Source organism: Mustela nigripes, chromosome 15 (genome assembly GCF_022355385.1).
Source record: "Mustela nigripes isolate SB6536 chromosome 15, MUSNIG.SB6536, whole genome shotgun sequence".
Taxonomy (NCBI): Eukaryota; Metazoa; Chordata; class Mammalia; order Carnivora; family Mustelidae; genus Mustela; species Mustela nigripes.
The window spans coordinates 19,924,141-19,948,836 of record NC_081571.1 but is presented as its reverse complement, the minus strand read 5'-3'; the positions used below and the strand labels follow the sequence as shown (position 1 = coordinate 19,948,836).

Here is a 24,696-nt window from a genome sequence, read left to right as displayed (position 1 = left end):
TGAAGTTATCAACTCATAAATTCCTATCTGGAGCAAATGAACACGATTTATAAATTGGATTTTTAAATTCCAGCTATGAAATAGCAAATACATGCTCAATGAGATACTGAAATGCTTTACTGGAAGACCAAGTTCAAGAGTTTTAAACACACAGTCGTACCATTTCATAAAAACTAGCACATTGACCAAAGTTTTGTTCCATTGTGTTTGGACAATGTATTAAATTTATTTAATTTTAAAGAATGCTTAAATTGTCAGATTTTTAAAAAAACAGGATAGAAAGAAAGCAGAATCATTTGAAAGAAACAGACTTGAAGGTGACGTTGCAAAATGAACATTTTGGGTATTCAGTGGCATAAACCGGGTAGTGAGGAGCCCAAACCACTCCCACAGATGTGCTTACCCAAGCCACCTACCATCTATGTGTGGCATCGTGACCGTGAGCTTGATGAGGTTTGTGTAGTCTGGGTCCTCGGGGCCCGTATAGCGCAGCTTAGCGGAGAATGGCTCTGCTCCCACCGTCCCTGGCACCCGGGGCTGACACAGACCTCAGGGAAAAATGAACATATTTATGCCAAAAGAACACAACAGACAATGCCTAAAGAATATTTTTAAGCTAGGCACTATAATTTTTTAAATAATATTATTAAAACTTCCCTGTGGACTAAGGCATTGCTAAAAGCAGCTATAAAAAAAGTCACAGACCCTGGTGTGAGAAGAAAGGGTGGTGGTTTAGTTGCTACTTCTTTACATTGCAGGTAGTTGATAAAGTCTGAGAAATAATAATTATTGTTCAATGTACTTAAATACACACTGGACATTCTCGGTTATAATAATAGTTACAAAACTGTTCTCATAAAATATGAACAGACACAGTAAAAGAAGATTGAAAGCCAGCAAGAAAAGAGTAACTGTAATTAAGTGAACTGGATCCTTTCCCTAGAATAATATACATGACTAGCCATAAAGTGTCATTATTCATAATCAAATACACTAAAAATGAGCTCGTTTTTAAAACAAAAACTCCTTAGAGTCAGAAAGCAAAATGTACACAGTCGGGTTTTCTCTCTACATGTAACTTCTTATGGTATGTGTATTGGAATTTATAATACATAATATAATTTATAATATATGTTGCAATTTATAATATGCATACTGATACAAAAGATACTGATACGGATATACACATATACATAATGAAACACATGGTGATGTAGACTTATTTTCTATCATCTATCTATCTATCTGTTAGTGATCTTCAAGAATTTTGGCATGAAAATATGCCTCCGATCTTTCCTCTAAAAGAACTGTGATGTTTTCATTTTAATATTATGGAAGGGACTAAGATGCTGGTTTATAATTTTAAGAGCACTAGGCAATATATAATCTCTTTTCTCTTTGTGCAAAACAAAGAAAATAGGCAAGTATTTATTAGAATAGCAATAAAATCAGAGGCAGTCTCCAGTGTCTGGGCTGTCTATTCTATTAATAAGGGGACTCATTTTAAGGCATTAACTTTTTTTCCCCTTTGGGACCAACATAATAGTTTGGTCTTAAGAGAAACTTAACAAAAATATATTTTAATCCTAACAGAAGAGCATGTTTACTATGGTATGATATCAATAAATAGTTGTCCTGAATATATAAAGGTGGTACAAATAACTTTTCTTTATCCAACAAATATACTTCTGAACCACTGTATGCAGATAAAGTTTTAAAAACGAAATCTTATAAACACACTCTTATTTTAAAAATCTAACTTGAAAACAATTAAAACTTAAAAAAAGTCTAACTTGAAAGTTCTTCTGCAGAGTGAAGGACTAGTTTATAAAGTTGATTTCTTGTCTTCTCAGTGTTGCTTGAGCTACAGTCTATTCTCACGCCTGGTGTATCTGGGCTCCAGCCCTGGACACAACCTCTCTTATAATCACAAGTTGTGGGCACTTGTAGATACCTCTCCACCCGATGGTCATTCCTCTCTCCCTGTACCCAGCAAATTCCTGCTGGGGCAACCACCAGCTCATCACACAGGAGCCACGTTGTCCAGATCTGACCTTTGCATACCATCCTGCTTCATCTCCTCTCTACTCTCTCTTTCACCTGCTTCCCCATTTCTCTGCTTATAGTTTCCAGAATATTTTGTGTACTTTCATGCTTCTATGATTCACTGCTCAGGCTTTTTTTTTTTTTTTTTTTTTTTTTTCTCAGCTCTTTTCGAGATTCCTGTTTCCTGACTCTCTCAGGGTAGAACTAGTCACTTTCACTGTGCCTTGTCCAGACTAAAATCTATCTGTGTTCTCAGCCTGAGTTGAACTCCCTGAGAACAAGAGTTTGGGCTTCCTTTTCCTGAGTGCCAGCAGAAAGCCTCAAGTCTGACATACAACAGGTGGTCAAAAAAAAAAAAGTGGAATGAATACATTTTTATTTTTTTGAAGAATATTTTTGTAAAAATGGATGTCATCTTTTAAGTATTTGATGAATATTCAAGAGTGCATTTGGAAGAACTAGTAACCAAAGATCAGGTATTGATAGTACTCCCTGGTATTTTGGCAGTCTTCATGAGAAAGTGGCAGCGCATTACCTTCTTCTCTGCCAATGGTGACAATAGGGCTCATCAGCTCCAGGCCCTCATTGCCGTCGGCATTCACAGCACGGGCCGCGCACTGCACCCTGGAGCCAGGCTGGAAGTATATGGAGTCTAAGGTGATCATCTTGGATGACGTAAAAAAGGTGTCAAAGTCCACTTCTCTCATGGGGCTGGTGACGCCATCAGGGCCAGCGGGTGCGCTGGTTAGCCATCGATAGCGGGTCAAGGTGTCGTTGATGTTCTCACTTGCACAAATAGAGCCCGTTTTGTCATAGTCTGAGTATTTAGGGTTGCAAGCCTATGGGAAACAAATAACTGTCGGGACCACAGAATAGAACAGTGTGGAAGTTAGGTCTCCCCAGTGCTCTAGACTCGTGCTTTCCCTGGTGCTTTTTCCCACTGCTACATGCCTTTCATGCAACCCTCACATTTCTGTTCTAGTCCTAACGGCATGCACTCTGGCTTCAAACAGCCTCCTGGACACTTCCACTTTAACTTGATACACATAAACTTATTCTCTGCATCATCTCATGAATCTCTGAGACCCCAAATCATTCCTATTTTTTCTCCATCCCAGCCTCCCTCTTCTCTCTCACCTTGCCGCCCACTTCCAGTGGGTCAGTGACTTTGGCTGATTCTTCTTTTGCAGTGTTTACGTGGCCGCCTTCCTTCCCACTTCTAGCATCACCTCTCATCTCATTCAGGGTCTTCCTAGTCTAGTCACCCTGCCGCGAGTGGCACTCCTCTTCTCACACCATTCTTCTGCCCAAGAACCCTCTGCTTTCCCACCAATAAAGCTCACGGTCCTTAATATCACATGTAGAAACCTCTATAACTTGGCACCAAATTATTACGCTGGTTTGTTAATTCAATGAACATTTATTGGGTGCCTGTTAGATGTAGGTCATGCTACCAGGGCTATTGTTAGAGAAAAATAAGTACATCTCAGTCAAGAAAAGGCAAGGAAAAAAGTAATAACCAATATGCCATTTTTCAATACTATTCTTCTAGATGTCCCTTGTGTTGTAATCCCTTCTTCCTGGACTGGCATCCGCTTGTCTGACTCTTAAACTGTTGAAATTCCTCATAAGGAGTGACCCAAGCCTCGCCTCACCCACGGAGCTACAGCTTGAGTTGGCTGGTGACCTGCTCATGGTAATGATCACAGCTTGCCCTCTGGTAGAGTGACTGATTCCCATATATTTTTCTCTTCTTTATTTTTAAGTTCCTTGAGTGCAGAGTTCAACCCTTATTTATTTTTCTATCAATGGCAGATCCTGAGATAACACACTGTTACACATCAGTTAATTATCTCTGTTGGATAAGAAAGGAAAATGGAAGCTTTATTTGATTAACGTGCTATTTTTCTATCCAAAGTTCAAACCTTATACCTTGTAGTATTTCCACTTTCATTTCTTCGTGGCAAAGCCAATGCTCTATTGGTTAACATCTATAATTATTTTAACTAGCTATTTTACAATTTTTCTCGATTTTGTTAATTTCCTACTCACTGTGATACAGATGACAGGATAGCCAGACACGGGTCCAGCACTATCTTTAGCTCTGGAAGTGTCATCATACATCAGTAATGACACAATCTGAGGGACAGAAGGAAAAGTGACATCTGCCATGCTGTTCATTTCTTCTATATACACAATGGCTTTGGTCACCTACAAGGAAAAGATAATTATCTGTGATTATCATAATATTAGGCTCTAGGAGTTTCTACTGCACAGCAGACAAGCTAGACGAGCTCCTGGCTTCATTATGATGAAAACTGTCACACACAGAGCCCCAGCAGGGTGACAGGCCTTTTGTGGTTTGTCTAGGTGACACTGACACCCTGGACATGTCTTATGGCACTAGGAAGGGGAGGGTACACGACTCCAGGGCATCACATGAGGTATTTGGGTTCTATTTTTTTCTCTAAATTGTGATGATAGTGGCTGCATCTGTCTTGGGTTATGGCATGGAAGATCCATGAAAAAGCCAGTTAGTTTCTCAGGAGAAGAATGCTGAATGATAGGCTGGGAGAAAGCAAATCCTAGGGGTCATGTGATAGCATAGCCATGCTGATGTGGATGCCAGTGAAAATCAAGGCTTTCAATGAGCAGAGACTACCATTAAGGAGGGCACTTGATGGAATGAGCATTGGGTGTTGTATGCAACTGATGAATCACTTAATTCTACTCCTGAAACCAATAATGCACTGTATGTTAACTAAATTGAATTTAAGTAAAAATTTAAAAAAATGAGCAGAGACCAGAAGCACAGCCTAAACGGGGCAGAATGAGACACTGAGTCACAGAGAGGAGAGCATTCTAGGAACATCTATTGGTAAGGTGCCAAGACACCTTGCTGATAAATTTGTCTTAGCTCCTGAATAACCTTCCAATATCTCATATATCACAGTTTCCAAATCTTTATTTACTTGCATTTATAAAAAAGTTGTTATCACTTGAAGCGAATTTGAATGAATCTCTGTTCCTTTCACCCCCCCCAAAGAGTTTAATACAGTGCTCCATAAAAATAACACTAAAAGAATTATTTTTAATGTGATCAAGACTTATAAAAAATGTATGTGTTTTGAATTATAAATATGACTTAAAAAAAGTAAGGAACTACAGCAAGAAATACCATCAAGTAGTAAAGATTAAAAAACGATAAGAAATATTTAAGGGATAAAAATCTCTGTAATTCATGGGGCTCCTGGGTGGCTCAGTGGGTTAATAAGCCTCTGCCTTCGGCTCAGGTCACGATCCCAGGGTCGTGGGATCAAGTTCCACTTCAGGCTGTCTGCTCAGCAGGGAGCCTGCTTCCCCTGCTCTCTGCCTACTGCTCTGCCTACTTGTGATCTTTGTCTGTCAAATAAATAAATAAAATCTTAAAAAAAAATTTTCCTAATTCAATCTCACACTAACAGTAAAATAAATAATAAAAGAGCTAGAGTAAATTTAAGTACAGATATTATAAACATTGGTCTGTGCCTAAAATTATTTAGTTTTAAAAATTATTTAAGGTTTAAAGATCAAAATTCTGTGGAAAATGTTTACCTTGAAGAAAATCTGGTTGATGACACATCAATTTAATAAGGACAGAATATCAGTGTTAGGACCATAGCATTTGGTCACTGAGGCTCTGGACATCAAGCTGATAAAGCTAGGACTAGTGGTGGTAATTCTGAGGTTAGCAAACCATGTTGTGGATTAAAATGTATGTCTTAATGAGCAGTAGCCCTGAATTCATAGTCTCATCTTTGTGTCGAGATGATGCTTACTCTCTGGAAATGAATCTCAAATTCAGAGGTTGCCAACTGAAATGAGAAAACTAAGTGGGCTGATGTGGGGCTCAGTGACTCTAGTCCCTTAGTTCTACACACATGATTTTTCAAAGAAAGAGTAATACGTACAAAATTTATTTATGAGGTGAAAAAAGATTATGCACAAAAAGAAGCCTTTATAAAGGCTTGCACAAAATCCCAGTAGTCTATTGTACATTATGTGATGCTTATATGCATTTTCCCAGATTCAAATGCTGGTCCTGATTTCTTTTTTAAAGATTTATTATTTATTTGAGAGAGGGGAGGAGAGCACAGAGGGAAAGTGAGAGGGAGAAGCAGACTCCCTGCTGAGTAGAGAACCTGAGGTGAGGCTCGATCCCAGGACCCTGGGATCATGACCTGAGCTAAGGCAGACACTTAAACCACCCAGATGCCCCAGCTCGCCCTGAACTTGTATCCATCTCAGTACTTACCTGTGTCTCTGCTACCATGTTCTCATCAGGTTTTAGGTGAACGGTGAAGGCCTCTCTCATCTCTCTGATGCCATCGAAGATTACTTCAATGTTAACAATATGCTGGGTTTCTCCCTCCTTAAACTCAATTTCTACAAATGCAAAAATCACAGATTTAAGTCTTTCTTATAGGAATATGTGAAATTTTTGTCAAGCTTTCTTGACAGTGACTCACAATGAGGAAAACATTGTACACTGTGGCCCAGTATATTTGTGTGTGCGTGCGTGCGTGAATAAAATAGAATCACCAGTTTGAAAAACATCACTTATTTTTACTGTATGCTTTGTATCTGAATATTTTCTGTTCCATTTCATCTGAAGAAAATTCTAAGCAGAAGCTGCTAAATTGATTTGTTGACCAACCGTTTGAAAAAATACTGAGTTGTGGAACAGATCAACGGTTCTAATACTGAGGCATAACCAGATTAAACCAGCCTCTCGTTTCCAAAATTTCTGAACCTGGAGGACACAAATCAGGTGACTACAATTGGAGGTATTATGGAGTGTGAATTGAATTTGCATTTTATATATATATATATATATATATTTGAAGGTGGATATAAAATTGTTGAGCTTTTTAATATTATAACCAAATTATATTTTAAAAAGACTTCCTCTATTGTTGATGTTAATTTTGGAAATTTAAAAGTTTTTTGGACAAATGTGAATGGTATGCTCTCCTTAATCCTGTCCCTCCTCTCTAAAAACGTTTGCTTCATTGTCATCAAAGTTAAACTCAATTATGAGAGCCCCTTTTTTAAACGAGTCATTTCAAAAGTCTTAAAACATTAAAGATTAATTGATTTTATTGAACTCAAGAGTCAGCAGCTGCCTATACCATGAGACTTGGATAAACTCTTTTCTTAGTTTTACTATACCTCTTGAAAAACTGGCTCAGAAGAGAAATTAAAAAATATAATGCATAATTGTTCTAATTAGAGAAGATAGCAGATGCTGGTTTTGGTGTAACTGAAGTTCAATCATTATAATTCTAAATTATAAATCCTTTAAAATGTGGCAGAAGAAAATGTGTCTCCAATGTGTTTTTCTTCTGCTACTTCTATTTTTTATTGTCAATTATGAAAAAGATTTTTTTCTTTAAAATTGAGTGAGCCAGATTCCTCTTTAAAATGAGTTCTGTTTCTAGATATAGCCACTTTCCACATTAGCTTTGCGTGTTCTTCGAGTTTATTAGTCTTAGATTTTTCATACCCTAAGAGGATTTCAGGTTCTTATATCAGAGGATGAAAACATCTGTTCATTTCTGGCCCACTAATTTGTTTGGTTGGACTTGTGTGACATTTCATTAGAAATTTAGAAATTTCATTAGAAAATTTCTAGGGGTGCCTGTGTGGCTCAGTCGGTTAAGCATTGACTCTTGATTTTGGCTCAGGTCATGATCTCAGGGTTCTGACACTGAGCCCCAGGTCAGACTCCATGCTGGGTGTGAAGCTTGCTTATGAATCTCTCTTCCCCTCTGCGTCTCCTCCCCATTTGCACACTTTCTCCTTCTTAAAAACATAAAAATAAAAATAAGAGAACATTCATTTCTAAAACCAAAAATATCTGAGGATTTCATAAGAAAATACTTAAAGTTATTTTTTGTATTTTCCTGCCTGGCCAATGTTGGCTGGCTAGGACAATATTAGGCTTTTCTCAGCAGGGAATGGATTTTCTGGTTCAATAATATTCCTATCTTGTCATTTCCCCTTCATATTTCCTTCATTCATTGCTTGTCTTACCCTGTAAGCATTCAAATTTTATAAGCCCCAGAATTATAGAAACCCAATTTCTTAGAGGTTAAAAGCTTAAGTATTTATTTTAAATATTTATTTATTTACTAAAAATTTAATTAATTTATTTATGTGAGAGAGGGAAGGAGAGCTAGAGCATGAGTGGGGGTGGGTGGTGTAGGGCGACAAGCAAACACCCCCTGAGAGAGGAGCCCAATGCAGGGCTTGATCCAGGATCCTGAGATCCTGACCTGAGCTGAAACTAAGAGTCAGACGCTTATGCTCAATGGACTGAGCCACACAGGCATCCCTTAAATATTTAAATTGTTGTTTTCTTACAGTATGCAGATTAGATGATAAAATAGTTAAGTCTCCTCAATTACTTTAGTCTTTATCTGTCATTTTAGATATTTTTAACACAAAAATATTTCAAGTTTTCTTCTATCTTTATTATTTCTGTTTATTTTTAAGAGACTGACCTCAATTTTCACCATAAGGGAGAAATTAGAATATGGGTCAGAAGAGATTAAATTTTTATCATAAGCATTATAAATAGCATGTTTACATTTATGGGATAAAAGAGACATAAGCTGATTTCCTGCCATTTAACCTTTTTCTGACTTCATTGGTCAGTTTACCACAGAGGTATAATTTTTATTTATCCTTCAGCAAAAAGAATTATTTTGTTCCTAAGAAAAACATTTTCTGTTAAAGGTCATATTGCCCATCTTTAGAAAATGTTTCCTTCATGTAAAGCTTGCTCTTGCTCATTATAGAAAGACTGATTTTAGATTTTTCTAATTTAGTGGCTAATCAGTGTTTCTCCTCTTTTGGGTTGTATGTGATTTCTTTCAAATATATTATCTTTCTCTGCACAGAGAATATTCTGAGGATAACTTTGAAACTCTACAGTAGTCAAACTTTTTACCATAGACGCAAATAAAACAAGCTCCTTTGCAGAAGATGGTTTTTTCCCTCTTGTCTCATCAACTTTATTACGGACTTAGTAAAACCTTTCTAAATTTTTTTTTTTCACAAGTTACAAGATCAAGATGAATGTCTGTAGCTTTACAATCAAGAACTAAAGATTGTTGGTAGTAAGAAGTACGAAACTAGAAACAAAGTGGATAAGTAGAACTCGACATAATTTATAAACTTAACCTAGTACATCAGTTTACATCTATTCTATCAGCAGATAATCCATATATATAGAGAGAGAAACTTTAAAAATAAATGGTGAAATAGTCGAAAAATTTGAAGAAGGAGGGGGATGGATGAAAAGCACCCATAATGAAATCCTAAGGCCCAGATAATCCATGGTCTTTTGGGGTAGCATTCCACCAGACTCTTACTGCTTTCCATTAACACAAAATTTTCTGCCTTGAAGTTTTAAATCATTGATGTTCTATGAACTAAAAACTATCTCAGTAACCATGCATATTTTCAGTGTACTAGTATATTCTAGAATAGGTATAATTTAGTAGCGGCTTACCATAATGAAGGTAAAGCCTCTTAGTAAAAGTAGACTCAGAACAAAAGGTCATCTAGTCTACTGAAAATTTCTCTAAGTCCTCAAGCATAAACCCTGTAAGTCAAAAAGGAAAATTCTGGAACTAAATTCTACTGCCATTATTTTTCTGATGGAGATTAATGTAAAGGAATATGTCTATTTTTATTTCAGTTGGAGATTTCTCTTCTTCCTCTCAAGGGCACCAGAGCCAGTATAGAGTGTGGGCACCACCCACCTGGGGACAGGCCCTGAGAACCCCCATACCTTCTGACACAGGGTGATAATCTTCTCCAGAGGTAGCGGAGCCATCCTTGGTGTGGACTCTCACAATGGAAACCTTTGAAGTATCTCCTTGGCGAATCACTGGAATTTTTACAACCACCGACTGTCCCAGTTCTTTGGGTTCACTGACGCTAAATTTGGTTTCTCCAAATTTAATCACAGTCTCTAAAATTGTGGGAAACATGGACAAACTAAAATGTAAAGGAAATGCTTTACATAAAAATAAAAGACATGTACTCCAGGTGACCTCTGTGTGCCATCAGTCTTACAGGAGTGGGTCCTGGAGAGTGGGAGGGGAGGGAGAAACTGCTGGCCCAGGGCTACCACCACCGTACAGAGGGTATGAACATATGCAATTTAACATTAGGTGTAAGGCATATTTTCCAAATCAACTTCTAATTTTCATGGTCTATTTGGTTCCCCATTTGTCTTAGTCCTTTTTCCTATTTCTCAATTGCTTTAAAACCCTTGAAAGACTGAGGTTTATTTTCTGGGCCACCTAAAATATTAACATAGATGGGTTTCAATTCCCAATTTACAGGTGAGGATGAGAAATAACTTCTTACTATCGGCGTCATCTTGGATTCTTATCAAAGTTTCATTTTGTTCCCCAACTGCAGCCCCAAAGGGGGAGTTGCTTTGTGGAGTGCCAAGAACCAGGCGGAGCTCCTCGACCTCCTCATAGAGTTTGTCATCCATCAGTTCAAGGACACAAGGCTTTTCAGTCTCACCTGGACCAATGATAATGACAGCACGTCAGTTACATCGCTTCATGACATCCCAATTACATCGCAGGCCCCAAAGGATACGTGCGCTACTAGAACATAAGGACCAGACCTTGAGGATATTGTCTTTTCCCCTGCTGAACTAAAGGTACAAAGAATGTGTGTGTAATAAGCCCCCAATAAATACTTGCTGAATGAATGACTAAATGTTTGAACATATGCAGTGAAACCCCCTATCTGTATGGGAAATTTCTCCAGTGTCTGTTTTTAAGTTCTGTCAGCCATCTTAGAAAATAAGTGATAAAGAGCAAGTACCAATTTTATGTATGAATTTCTGGCATTATGATTAGGAAGCAAATTTACCCACCTTGCACAGGATGATCAGAGTTAACTTGATCACAGGACTAGTTTCTAGTACAATTACTGGATCACAGTGATCGAACAGTTTAAGGCTCTGAATTCATATTAAAAGTGTGATCTCTATTTCCTTTCATTTCTCTCACTTGAACACAGTATCCCAGTATTGCGAAATCTACACATTCGCTATACCACCACATACGCTCTGAATAAACAATACTGCACATCCCTGGAAATCAATTCATAAATTACGGACACCAAAAAGATGTTGATTCGATCTATTCCATCTCACTATCACACAGTGCACACAAAACCACATCATAAGCTTGTTGAGGTCAAGAAGGTATATTTTCCCGATATGTATTTCTCATCAGCAATTTGGCTTTCTCAAATTCCAAATAAAAATGTCAAGCTCCACCTTACCAGGGAGAAACGTGATGATGGAGCTATCTGTGTTTGGACGTTCCTCAAAGTCTGTCATCACCTGCGCAGAACCCTGCCGTGTGTAGCATCTCACGGAAGACTCGTAGTGAAGGTCTCCACTCCTGTGGATCACTGCAACAATCTGCCCGTCATTTTCGTTGCCAGTATATACTCGTTCTTTGAACTGCATCTTAGGCACTGCAAAGCAAACAAACATATGGATCAAGGTGACCGGAAATTTCCTTAAGGAAAATAGTATTTCAGAAAGCAAGATTTAGTGGAAAGAGTAATGAAACAGAAGTGAGAATTGGGATTCCAATTTCTACCTAGTCACTTAACAATGTGTTGGCCTTAGGCAAATCACTTAAATAAATGGTTTTGATTTCCTTATCTTTGAAATTTGGCTCTATTTTATGGCTCTATTTCCCAGGCAGATGCAGGGAAATGCTAAACAGTAGAAAAAAACCCAGAAACTTTGAGATATCTGTATCTATATGCAGATACATTGCTGATCTGATTGCTTAATCATGAGCCTTTCAGAATTTTTGAAATTTCTGAATAATTTCTGAATAATTTTCAAATAACACTCAAAATTGTGACACAATTAGAAGCATAGTTTATGCAGACCATGTTAGAAATGTTGATAATGAATATAGTATTTTATATCTATAATGTAAATATATATATAAAACATTTTTGAAAATGAATATTATGTATATATTTAAGTGATACTGATGAGGGGTGAATTAAATATAGGTCTCATTAACAACAGGTTACACTCTCCTAAGCAATGTCAAGATCATCATGGTTGAAAATTATTCAGAATCCTTTCTGAGGATGTGTCAGAGAGCCCTACCATTTGTCCAGCAGCTGCTTGTCTTAGAGCTATGTTTTTGGCACCTTATTAGGGAAATTTCAGGAGCGTCTGGGTGTAGGTGATGATAGAAAGTCTTGCATTGAGAAGTGGAAAAAGACCATTACGGATGGTTCCACCTATGTATGGTGAGGAAACGCTTGAGACTTAATCAGGATATTGCTGGCAATCTCACTTTTTTAATTTGAAAGGACTCCCTAATTTTATCAAAATGGTCAGAATGAAGACATGGTCAGACAGGGTATCATTATGGGTTGAATTGCTTCCCCTCCAAGTTCATTGGTTAAAGTCCTAACCCCCACAACCTGAAAATGTGACCTTACTTGAGGTCTTTACTGAGGTAACCAAGTAAAAATGAGGTCATTAGACTGAGCCCTAACTTAATAGAACTGCTGTCTTTATACACAGGGGAAATTCAGACACCATGACACACAGAGAAGATATAATGACACAAAGGGCCAAGATGGGTATCTACAAGCCAAAGACAGTCATGGAACATCTCCTTCCCACACAGCCCTCAGAGGAAACCAACCCTGCCAACACCTTGATTTTGGACTTCTAGCCTCTGGCACTGTGAGATGAGAAATTTCTGAGTCTGTAGCACTTTGTTATGGCAGCCCTAGCAAACTTATACATGTATATAAACCCCAGTTCATCATTTCATTCCATCTGTATATAAACTCTAGCCTATAAATTTACTCATCATTGTAAATTAATAAACACTCACAATCTGAGACAGAATCATTTATGGACACTGTGGCTTTGCTGGGCTCGCCGAGGGCAGCATTCATAGGCATACGAAGCACCAGTTCAAATTTCTCAATTCCCTCCAGCACCGGCTGCCCAATGTCATCCAGGATGATAACACGAACAGTCTGCATGTTGACTCCAGGTGTGAAATCTAAATTCCGACTGATTCCCACGTAGTCCGTTCCAGCTATATGGGTAACAAAAGAATTATTCAGTGGGGGACTGACTAAACTAAACCAAATTATGAGAAGCAAATTATGTAGATTTAGTATTCTTTTTAAAAAAAAATAGAGAGACCAGTATAACATTACAGTAAATACATTTAATGAAATGCAAAGGATTAGTATCATATTGGTTTTCGAGATGGTAGAACAAAGATGAGGTTCTGAAATTTATTTTATATATGTCTAATGAGTTATTTTAGCTTTAGTTATATAATCTCTCTATCTTTATTTTGGAATTCTTGAATGGAGTTAATAAAAATCAGGTCTGACGAGCCATGAGAGACTGTGGACTATCAGAAACAAACTGAAGGTTTTGGAGGGGAGACGGGAAGGGGGATGGGTGAGCCTGGTGGTGGGTATTAAGGAGGGCACGTATTGCATGGAGCACTGGGTGTGGTGCACAACGAATCTTGGAACATTGAAAAAATAAAATAAAATTAGAATGTTTAAAAAATCAAGTTTATCATAAATGACCTATGAAATATATACATTTAAATATTGTTAACATCAGTTAAATATCTGTATTTACTTTCCAAAGCTACAAGAGAATATACTACTTAGGTGTGGTTTTTTTTTGCCTGTTGGCTAAAGAAACACATTTCAGGTAAAAACTTTTGTCCCGCATGATCCGCCCACATTCACCCCAGGCAAGGAGAACAATCCTTTATTCTCAAAGACAATATGATTTTTGGCTTATTATTTTAGACCATGATGTGCAAACCTAATGTTGACACCTCCATTTATGTCTAAAGTAGTTACAAAAAAAACTGTCAGTCAATCTTTAGGCACCACATTCATAAAGACTGGGAGTGGGTGACAAGGGTTTAATATTATTGCTTCTTTGTTTTTGTAACTTCTGTTCTTCTAACTCTTATTTTAAATATATTCTCTTTACTTCTGAATACACATCTATGAGTGTATCTGCCCTTAATTCATTGTTTTAAATCTCTGAATCTCTTTGTGGTTCTTCTTGTATTTCTCTTTTCTGCTGCTTCTTCATCTTTATTCTCACCTCTCTCTTTGAATTTTTTCTTAAAAATAACTAATTTGGTGAATCAAATGCTTATTGGACATTAACTACATGCAAAGCATCATGCTGGTTCCACTACATGGTATGGCCCCTGCTTGCTTCGTGTGATAAGTATGTGCCATGCGTGTCATGTATGTATGTGTGCACGTGTGTGCACATAAGAAAGTGTACTCTGTTGGCAATTTAAAAGGGATAAAAAAAGGAAATTTCTAATCCCATGCTTATCCTAAACTTTATGATCAACTCTTTGGAGATGTAAATTCCAGAACAAAAGGCAAGCGTATCCCGGCTAGCATAGCTTATATAATGAAGTGTGTGGAAAAGCCTTCGGATCTGAACTATTTTGGGGGGCATCTGGTTAAAATGAGGAGGGAAGGGAACCAAGTTGGAGATGCACATCTGCACGACACTTACACATCATTAGATTTCTGTGAGGGTGGCCAGCATGACCAATCTTGTGCATACCGATGCCACAATATTCAATGATGTTAGGTTTGCCAAATGGAGAGAACCAAATTCATGTAAATACAGGCATTAGGATTTAGGGTCATTGACTTACATGTTTGCAACATAGCCTCTGATTTGTGGCTTTTCAATGTATTTTCTCACAGTAGTGAGAAAATACTGTAATACACAGAACCTAGACTTACCTATGATATAATAATAATTTCAGAAAAAGCTCCATTCTTCCAGACTGCTTTCAGAGGTGTGAAGTAGTTTAGCATTCAAGTATTTTGTGTCAAGTTGAGTTGAACCCAGGGGAACAATCAAAAGATCTGCTGTAGGAAACTGCTCACCGTCAGCAGAGGGAGGATCCGTTTTCCGGGATCTCACGGTGACACTGGAAGACCTGGATAGGTCCGTGCCTGTTCTCCACACTCGCACCTCCACGTAGCCAGCGCTCTCATCCACAGGGTACTCGATGTCGCCGAAGTAGAAGACAGGTTCTGAGAAGAAGAAACGGTACCCTGGTGGGTGATTTTTTTTCCCACCTCAAGCCTAATTGGTGGAATTTCAGAGAAGAGTTAGCTTCATTTTACTGACTCTTTTCTATCATATTTTCTCCTTTCAATAAGGTAACATCCCTTTAATCTGTAGATTTATATAGTTTTCAGGTCAAAAGATCTCTGCTGAAAAACAAAAAGTGCCTCGTGGAACATTCTCATTTTGAGGCTTGAGTTTACTTTGTCCCCCATCTGTGGGATTATAAGTGGCTCTAAATGTACTTCCTGTTCAGTTTAGCAAGTAAAATAACACCCCAAAGGAAACAAAACATGCAGGCTGAAATGTGGTAATTTTGGTCCGACTGCTCATTGTATCGTCACCTGGAGACTTTGCAAGACAACATCTTCTGGTCCATTACATTTGGCCTTAATCCAGCATATTTGAGTCTATAATAACTACTGCAGAGTTACTACCTATTGGCACAACTAAACTAAATATATATAATTACCAGACCAGAAGGCTTTAGGGAGACCAGGACACGATTGTAGGTTACCTACAGAGATTTGGGGGTGCCTTATACCACCTGAGGATCCACTAGAGAAATAAGCTCCTACCAAGGGATTTGTCTTAAACATATATGAAAACAATGTGATTTTGGTCATGAAGGTAGGACACATGCTTTGGAGACTCTGAGTTTTTCTCTGGTATTGGTGATGAATTGATCCAATCATCATCACTCTGTCTGATTCCTCCTGTGACCGACAGTTTGACAGCTTACTGTGTAAGACAGCTGCCAAAAGTCACAGTGGTAGAAATTAGCTGAGTAACAATGGACATTGAGAGATAATTCATGAGCTGACTTATAAAATAACTTTCTTTGAAATATTCATAGCCCATAAGAAAGTGTAGAAATAATAGAGGGTATATTTTCACCCACTGAGAGTTTATTTTATAACCAAACCTTGACAAAGATAAATTAATTTCAGTGTAGACACAGAATAAGAGCCCTTTGACTTGAGAAATTTTAGTTATCTCTGTCTGGTTTCACAAAACTCAAAAGGACAGAGTCTCAAAGAATCATATAGTTTGTCAATGTTCATAAAACACAAGACCCTTAAAGAGATGACCATTATGTTTCAGAGGATTTAACTGAATTACTAAACACAAAAAAATCAAGCAAAACCCTACAGTCACAGCTTACAATCAAAGGCAATCCATTTGATGCACTGTTTAAAAGGAGCATAAATTCTTTATTTTTCTGACCCAAATAAATTACCTCTATTAAAACTAGAAAATTAGGTTTTCTTTGTTCTTCCATATTGGGGGGGGCATAATAAAAAGCATGCAATTTCCCTGAACTCTTGAACAATATAAAACCAACCCTAGACATTTTGTTTGCATATTTCGGTTCACGGGGTGATAAATCTGCCCAGGGCATACTTCACCTCCTTCTCATCTTTTCAACTTGGACAGTGTAAGGGCAAGTGAGTGTGTGGGTGTACAGATAAAGGTGTTAGTTTATTAACCTTAGTCAAGGCAGACCTCAAATACAAGCCGATAAATTCCTTACATTTCTCACACCTAAGCAGGGGGCAAAGGTGAAGACAGAGCTCTGAAAATGCTTATTTTGACCAGATGGCCAAACCAGGCACATCCGTGTTTTTTCAAAGGCTTTTAACATTATTATGGAAGCTTGATCATCGGTATCCAACATGATCTCTGTCTCTTCACATTGCTGACAAACCATATCATCATACAAGTTAGGTTTCTGAGTCATGGGAGAGAGCCGTGAAGGGTGGTGAGCGGGGGACCTACACAACAGCGCCTCCTTTCTTCCGATTTCCCTCCTCTTCAGATATATTGAAGTGGGACAAATTAAATCATGTAAAGGACTAAGGCTGTTAAACACTGAATGAGCTACATATCAGAGACAAACTGAAGCAAAACATATGTGTGTTTAGACTCATTCTGTCAACAATGTGTCAAGTAAGGGCACCTGGGTGGCTCAGTGGGTTAAGCCTCTGCTTTTGGCTCAGGTCATGATCTCAGGATCCTGGGATCGAGCCCCACACCAGGCTCTCTGCTTAGCATGGAGCCTGTTTCCCCCTCTCCCTCTGCCTGCCTCTCTGCCTACTTGTGATCTCTCTGTCAAATAAATACATAAAAATCTTCAAAAAAACAACAACAACAATGTGTCAAGTATTTTTATGTTATAGTTTAATGGGTAGTTCATATAAGGAAAAATTTTTAGTAAGTCCTATGTAGTACTCTGAAAATTATGTCAATCAGCATAAAGAGTAATGATAATAATTACCATCTTAGAACATGAACTATGTGTCTGACATAAATGCTTTATAGGTGTGTGTGGTTTTGTGTGTGTGTGTGTGTGTGTGTGTGTGTGGTGGTGTATGCGGCAGAGAGGGGGAGAGAGAAGACGACAGAGAGGTGAGAGGATCTGGCATATGCAACAAAGTAATAAAAATATGATTTATGTGAATTGATACAAATAGTATTATCATAATTGTTTATTGTTTAGTATGTTGCTACTTCCCGCAGAAAGAAAAGATGGGAACTGGAAAAAGGTTTTAATTCTAAAACTCTCAATTTTACTACAGCAACCAATAGAAGGCATTAGAAAAGATACTTATTTCCTTAAAATTAATTTGTTGAAAATTGGTAGATTTATGTGATTCCTCCTATGCTTCACTGATGACAACTAGAAAATCGATCTATTAATCAATTGTAATCATTGCAGTGAATGTACAGAGTGATTAATATGATAAGCTTAAAACACACTTCAATAGCTTTTATAGGAAACAATTCTTGTTAACAGCCTAGTTCCTTAGGATCTGAATAAAAATAAGTGGCTAGACATTAGTACCTCTATCTTTTCAGTGTAGTTGAAAGAGAACTGAAAAGAGTAATCATTATTATTATTTCAGTTTTTCAATACCTTGTCAAAAATCTCTACAACTTAAATATTGTTTATGATTGTTACCATTTGGACAGAATCTCATGTAATATAAATGAGTTAAAAAATCCTTCAAGCAGTGAATTGAGTCATAATCACTTAAGATAAATGGCAAGATGTTCCTGGAACTTTTTAATGGGTAGCTAATAAGCATGTAAAAGGAAGTGAAGGATAAATAAACCAAGACTGCCAATAGCTGAAGAATACCTACGCAGAATCCAGAAGAATTGCTTGTTCTGGGAAATTACTATAATTCTGAGCAAGATTTTAACTCCCCTTTCTTTGGCAACATGTTTTTGTCTAGGAGCTTGGTTTCTCTTAACAGTTCACTACAGACCTTTGCCTTAGTTTTGTAGAGACCTACATTACAACTTCAAGTACTTTAGGAAAAGCCTATTTCTTCTGTAATCAGATCTCAAATAGGCACTGTTCTGTACAAGTTCGTAGTCTTAATGGAGAACACAGTCGGTGGCTGGTACTGTGACCTGGAATGAGAGAAGATTCTAGCAAAGTCATGTATTCTGCAGCCTGCACATTATTCCTCACAACTCCAGGATGTGTTAATGACACTCCAGAATGCATGCTTATTCCCTCTGCAGAGGCGAGATAAGTTATGCCCAAATAGTGTGTGTGTGTGAGCAGTTCAAGGGAGGTTTTAATTTAGCCTAGTGAATTTTATAAGGGAAGCCAAACTATTCTGTGTATGCTTTGTGGTGTTACTCTTGTAAAGGGCACAGATGAAGATACTGACTACAGAAGAGTCTGTGCTAGCTCATTAAACAATAACACGCTTATAAAGAATTTACACACTTAAAAAATTAACATGCTTTTCCAGGTGTGGGATACTTTCACCACAAAGAGCAGGGATAGGATCCTGTCTGTTTCCTACAAATATGGTTGATGAGAGGCTTGGCAAGCCATATAAGACACATTTACACACCCACAACAAAGACAAAGGGAAAATAACTTAAGTTTTTCCCCACAGGGAAAAAGTAAACTTTTTTTTTTTCCGCTAAGTCTATGGTGTCTAGATTGATGTTTACAATTACACTGTGTCTCATGAGATGAAAGAAATAGGTGCCAGTAGTAATTGCTATCTGGAGCCAAATCTTATTTACTCACGTGTACACGGACCATCAGTCAAGGAAGCTTTGTAGTTCTAATGAACATGTTTGCTTAGAATGGAACAAAATGCAAGCTTTCCTGCTGTCTTTTGGTTTAGTGCTGAAAATAATACAGAGAAACTTCCCTAATTATTTAGAATTCAGGTCTCTGTTCTGAGCTCTGGACCTTAATAGGTAGCTGCCCCCTCGGTCCTGGGCATCTCACAGCAAACTTCTTCCAAAGAGTCAGGAGAGTCACCTCCGCTGCTTGCTCCTGGTTTCTCTCGGGCTCAAGGGCCACCTTCCTAGATCTGGCCAGCACACTTGCCATTTTAATCTCCCCCACACCCACTTAACCAGGCTCTTACCCAAAAAGGTCATCCCTCAAAACAAATTTCATCATAGTAACCCAGCTACAGAAAACCTGTCAATGTTCCTCACTGCTCTTAGATTGTTCATAAAGTCCTTAACATGGTTGACAAGACACTGGAGCCTCTGGTCTCAGTTTACCATTAGATCTCATTTTAGTCCCCCTTCTGCTCAATAGTCTAGTGTCTTGAATGTCTTAGAAGGGTTGTTTCCAGACTTTTTGCACACTCCTTTCCGCCTCCTGATGTGGGTAACCCCTGCTCCTTCCAGGCTTTTGCTTAGAAGTTTCTTGTGCTGGGAAGCACCCTGTCTTCCCCATCACAGCCCCCATTCTCTCCACAGGTGGAGTCTCAGAGTTTTCTGAGGGGAGGAATGAAGCCTCCTTCATTCACTGGTGTTTCTCCAACACTTAATGTAATGGATGCTTAGCAGTAGATGCCCAATCAACATTTGCAGAGTGAAGGAATATCAATAAAATAGAATTTTTTTTTTTTCAGAACAAATGAATAAATACATCTTTGTGGTGGGTGAGTTAGAAGACTACACCCTTGGGGCACCTACGTGGCTCAGTCAGTTAAGTGTCTCACTTTTGATTTCAGCTCAGGTCATGATCTTAGGGTCCTGGGATCGAGCCCCATGTTGGGCTCCCTGCTCAGTGGAAAGGATGCTTTTCCCTCCCCCTCTGCCACTCTCACTGCTTGTGCTCGCTCTCTCTCAAATAAATAAATGAAATCTTAAAAAGAAAAAAAAAAAAGAATTATCCAAGGTTTAAAAACTGAATTGATACTAGGCCTCACCTCCAGTTTATGGAATTAAAATTTCCAGTGGGCGCCCCAGGCAGCAATGTTTTTCTTTTTTCTTTTTTCTTTTTTTAAATGAAAAACAATTTTTTAATAGTAGTTTTCAGTTCACAGCAAAATTGAGCAGAAGGAAAAGAAATTTCCCATATACCCTTGACCCCTTCTCACACTGCACCGGTATTTTTTTTTTTTTTTAAGGTGTTTTTTTTTTTTTTATTTTTTTTTTATCTGACAGAGATCACAAGTAGGCAGAGAGGCAGGCAGAGAGAGAGGAGGAAGCAGGCTCCCCGCAGAGCAGAGAGCCCGATGCGGGGCTCGATCCCAGGACCCTGGGATCATGACCTGAGCCGAAGGCAGAGGCTTAACCCACTGAGCCACCCAGGTGCCCCTGCACCGATATTTTTAAAAACCTTTACATGTTTCAGCAATCTGTATGTTGTTTTAGTTCATTTCCATGTCTTTAGCAAATAATGACTACTTGTTGGATATCACACTAATTGTTCTGATTTAATATCTTCATTCTCATGATTACCTTATGAGGTATGTACTATATTAATCTTGTTTTCACAGAGAAGGAAACTAAGGATGAAGGAGGTTAAGAGATTTGTCCAAAGTCACACATGAGGGAAAAATGGTGGACACCCATTTTGGTGGACAAAGTCCGAGCCCTTAACTGCACTAATTAACATTAACTAAGGCAAGAGAGGAGTCATAATACAAAAGGTTTTCAAGCACTGGGTGATGTATGGAAGTGTTGAATCACTATACTATACACCTGAAACTCATGTAACATTGGCATCTGCTTAAAGGCAGCTTTGTGATTTTATATCTTACATTCTCTAACCTAGCAGCAATGATAGATTAAAAAAAAGGTTTTGTCTGTACTGTTATTTGCAAATATCTTCTCCCATTCCATGGGTTGCCTCTTTGTTTTGTCGACTGTTTCCTTTGCTGTGAAGAAGGTTTTGATCTTGATGAAGTCCCAGAAGTTCATCTTTGCTTTTGTTTCCTTTGCCGTTGGAGACATATCTTGAAAGAAGTTGATGTGGCTGATATCAAAGAGGTTACTGCCTATGTTCTCCTCTAGGATTCTGATGGATGCCTGTCTCACGTTGAGGTCTTTTATCCATTTCAAGTTTATCTTTGTGTATGGTGTAAGAGAATGGTTGAGTTTCATTCTTCTACATATAGCTGTCCAATTATCCCAGCACCATTTATTGAAGAGACTGTCTTTTTTCCGCTTTATATTTATTCCTACTTTGTCGAAGATTATTTGACCATAGAGTTGAGGGTCCATATCTGGGCTCTCTACTCTGTTCCACTGGTCTATGTGTCTGTTTTTATGCCAGTACCATGCTGTCTTGGTGATCACAGCTTTGTAGTAAAGCTTGAAATCAGGTAATGTAATGCCGCCAGTTTTATTTTTGTTTTTCAACATTTCCTTAGCAATTCGGGTTTCTTCTGATTCCATACAAATTTTAGGATTATTTGCTACTGCTTTTTGAAGAATACCGGTGGAAGAACTTCTCAAACTCAACACACACAAAACAGATAATCATATCAAAAAGTGGGAAGAAGATATGAACAGACACTTCTCCAATGAAGAAATACAAATGTCTATCAGACACATGAAAAAATGTTCATCATCACTAGCCATTAGGGAGAATCAAATTAAAACCACATTGAGATACCACCTTCCACCAGTTAGAATGGCCAAAATTAGCAAGACAGGAAACAACATGTGTTGGAGAGGATGTGGAGAAAGGGGAACCCTCTTGCACTACTGGTGGGAATGCAAGTTGGTGCAGCCATTTTGGAGAACAGTGTGGAGATTCCTTAAGAAATTAAAAAAACAGCTTCCCTATGACCCTGCAATTGCACTACTGGGTATTTACCCCAAAGATATAGATGTAGTAAAAAGAAGGGCCCTCTGTACCCCAGTGTTTATAGCAGCAATAGGCATGGTTGCCAAACTGTGGAAAGAACCAAGATGCCCTTCAACAGACGAATGGATAAGGAAGGTGTGGTCCATATACACTATGGAGTATTATGCCTCCACCAGAAAGGATGAATACCCAACTTTTGTAGCAACATGGACGGGACTGGAAGAGATTATGCTGAGTGAAATAAGTCAAGCAGAGAGAGTCAATTATCATATGGTTTCACTTATTTGTAGAGCATAACAAATAACATGAAGGACATGGGGAGATGGAGAGGAGAAGGGAGTTGAGGTTAATTGGAAGGGGAGGTGAACCATGAGAGACTCTGGACTCTGAAAAACAACCTGAGGGTTTTGAAGGGGTCGGGGATGGGGGGGTGGGAGGTTCGGGAGCCAGGTGGTGGGTATTAAGGAGGGCATGTATTGCAAGGAGCACTCGGTGTGGTACAAAAAGAATGAATACTGTTACACTGAAAAGAAATTAAAAAAAAAAAAAAGGTTTTCACAAGGTTTATTATGTAGAAATACCAACATAAGTGTCCAGAGATAGATATGCATGTATGTTTATTACATTTCATTTTTATCAGGGCACAACTGGAAACAATCTTCAAATCTATCAGAAGCAGACTGATTAAATAAATTACAGTTCATTCATAATGTGTGCTTAAAGGTGATTGTGATTTTATATTTTACACTCTCTAATCCAGCAGCAGTGACAGATTAAAAATTAAAGGTAATATGCCATTTCTTTTTGGTACCTTTGGTAATTTCCCCCTTTATTGTTAATCTACTTGGTAAGGAAAGGAAAAGCTATGCTTAAAACAAGACAAACACCTCGGTGAACTAAAAAGGTACAAGCATCACAGTGGTGAGTGGAGCAAAAGCAAACAGTTGTGTTCATCTCTGAAGTCTGAAGATAGGCTGTAACTCAAAATTTAAGTTGAGTTAAGAAACCAAATGAAAACATAATTCAAAAGTGAGGGTAAAATATAGGTATTTCCAGGCAACAAAGATGAACGGTTTTTACTTATCTTCAGATGCACACTGAGAAACTGCTAAAAGCACAGAAAAAATAAATAAATTCAAAGGGAAGAGCTGTACATATAAGAACCAATAAAATATGCTTATAAATCCAACTAACAATTAACTATAGGTGTAAATAATTATCATAGTTGATATTTTTCAGTGGCGTTATTGACTAAAGTCCAAATACGATTTAAAGCAAAATCATTAATAAAGAGGAACTCTATATATAAACAGACAGTTCACCAAACTTATATCATAACCCTGAATTTGTACTGAAATATTAAAGCAAAATTGATGAGATTACAGGAATATACTGATTAATCTACAATTATAGTAGGCTTTTTAATTGAAAAACCCTCAAAAAACAACGGATGAGTGAGAACAATTTGTAGAAATACAAAAAAAAAATTGCAACATAATCTTTGCCTAATCTATGTATGAATCTGTGCTCCCCCAAACAGAAGATTAGTATCCAAAATAAACTAAAACTCCCCTGAATCTATTTAAAGAGTCTTTCTTTCTTTCTTTCTGTTTTTTGTTTTGTTTTGTTTTGTTTTGGAGCAAGAGAGAGAGTACATGCAAGTGAGGAGGGGCAGCGGGAGAGGGAAAGAGAGAATCTTAAGCAGGCTCCATGCCCTGCACGAAGCTGACATGGGCTTGATCTCATGACCTGAATTGAAATGAAGAGTTGGACAGTTAACTGACTGAGCCAACCAGACACCCCTACAGCAAAAATTCTCACAGCAAATGGAAATACTGGAGTTATATAAATACCCAAGTCTCAGAAGAGGAAACTTCCATTGTTATGTAACCTTAAAATGAGACATTATTTAAAACTCATAAGATTGGCAAAAACTAAATAGTTCAACAGGATGAGAAAACAGACATTATCAGATGCTGCTGGTGGGAGGGCAAAGAGATCAACCAGCATGACCCATCAATCCTACCTTTTGGTAAATATCCTACAGAGGTTCTGCACATGTCTACTTAGAAACATTTACAGGTATGTTTAATGCAGCATTATCTATACTTACAAAAGAAGGGGGAAACCCAAATGTTCACGAGTAAGGGAATGGATAATAAAAACTCATTTAAATGTAATGACTAAGTTGTACACCTGAAAGTAACGTAATATTGTGTGTCAACCATACTAAAACAAAACGAAACTAAAAGCAAAAAGCCACACTCATCTAAATGCGTCAAAATAACAGATCTTGAAAACGCCGTGCTAATTAAAAAAAAAAAAAAAAAAAAGC

The 24,696-nt window shown here is 37.9% G+C and overlaps 1 protein-coding gene across 2 annotated transcripts in view; it reads right to left on the bottom strand.

Annotated features, from left to right (window-relative positions):
- The window catches only part of FREM2 (FRAS1 related extracellular matrix 2), a 162,769-nt gene that overhangs the window by 27,826 nt on the left and 110,247 nt on the right, over positions 1 to 24,696 (bottom strand). For both annotated transcript variants that reach the window (XM_059378217.1, XM_059378216.1), the window contains exons 7-15: positions 15,085 to 15,234; positions 13,011 to 13,220; positions 11,410 to 11,607; positions 10,471 to 10,635; positions 9,887 to 10,069; positions 6,341 to 6,471; positions 4,099 to 4,257; positions 2,582 to 2,885; positions 417 to 548 (exon numbers count right to left, since the gene is read on the bottom strand). In XM_059378217.1, coding sequence (XP_059234200.1) covers positions 417 to 548; positions 2,582 to 2,885; positions 4,099 to 4,257; positions 6,341 to 6,471; positions 9,887 to 10,069; positions 10,471 to 10,635; positions 11,410 to 11,607; positions 13,011 to 13,220; positions 15,085 to 15,234 — 1,632 coding nt within the window. The remainder of the gene's footprint in view (positions 1 to 416; positions 549 to 2,581; positions 2,886 to 4,098; positions 4,258 to 6,340; positions 6,472 to 9,886; positions 10,070 to 10,470; positions 10,636 to 11,409; positions 11,608 to 13,010; positions 13,221 to 15,084; positions 15,235 to 24,696) is intronic.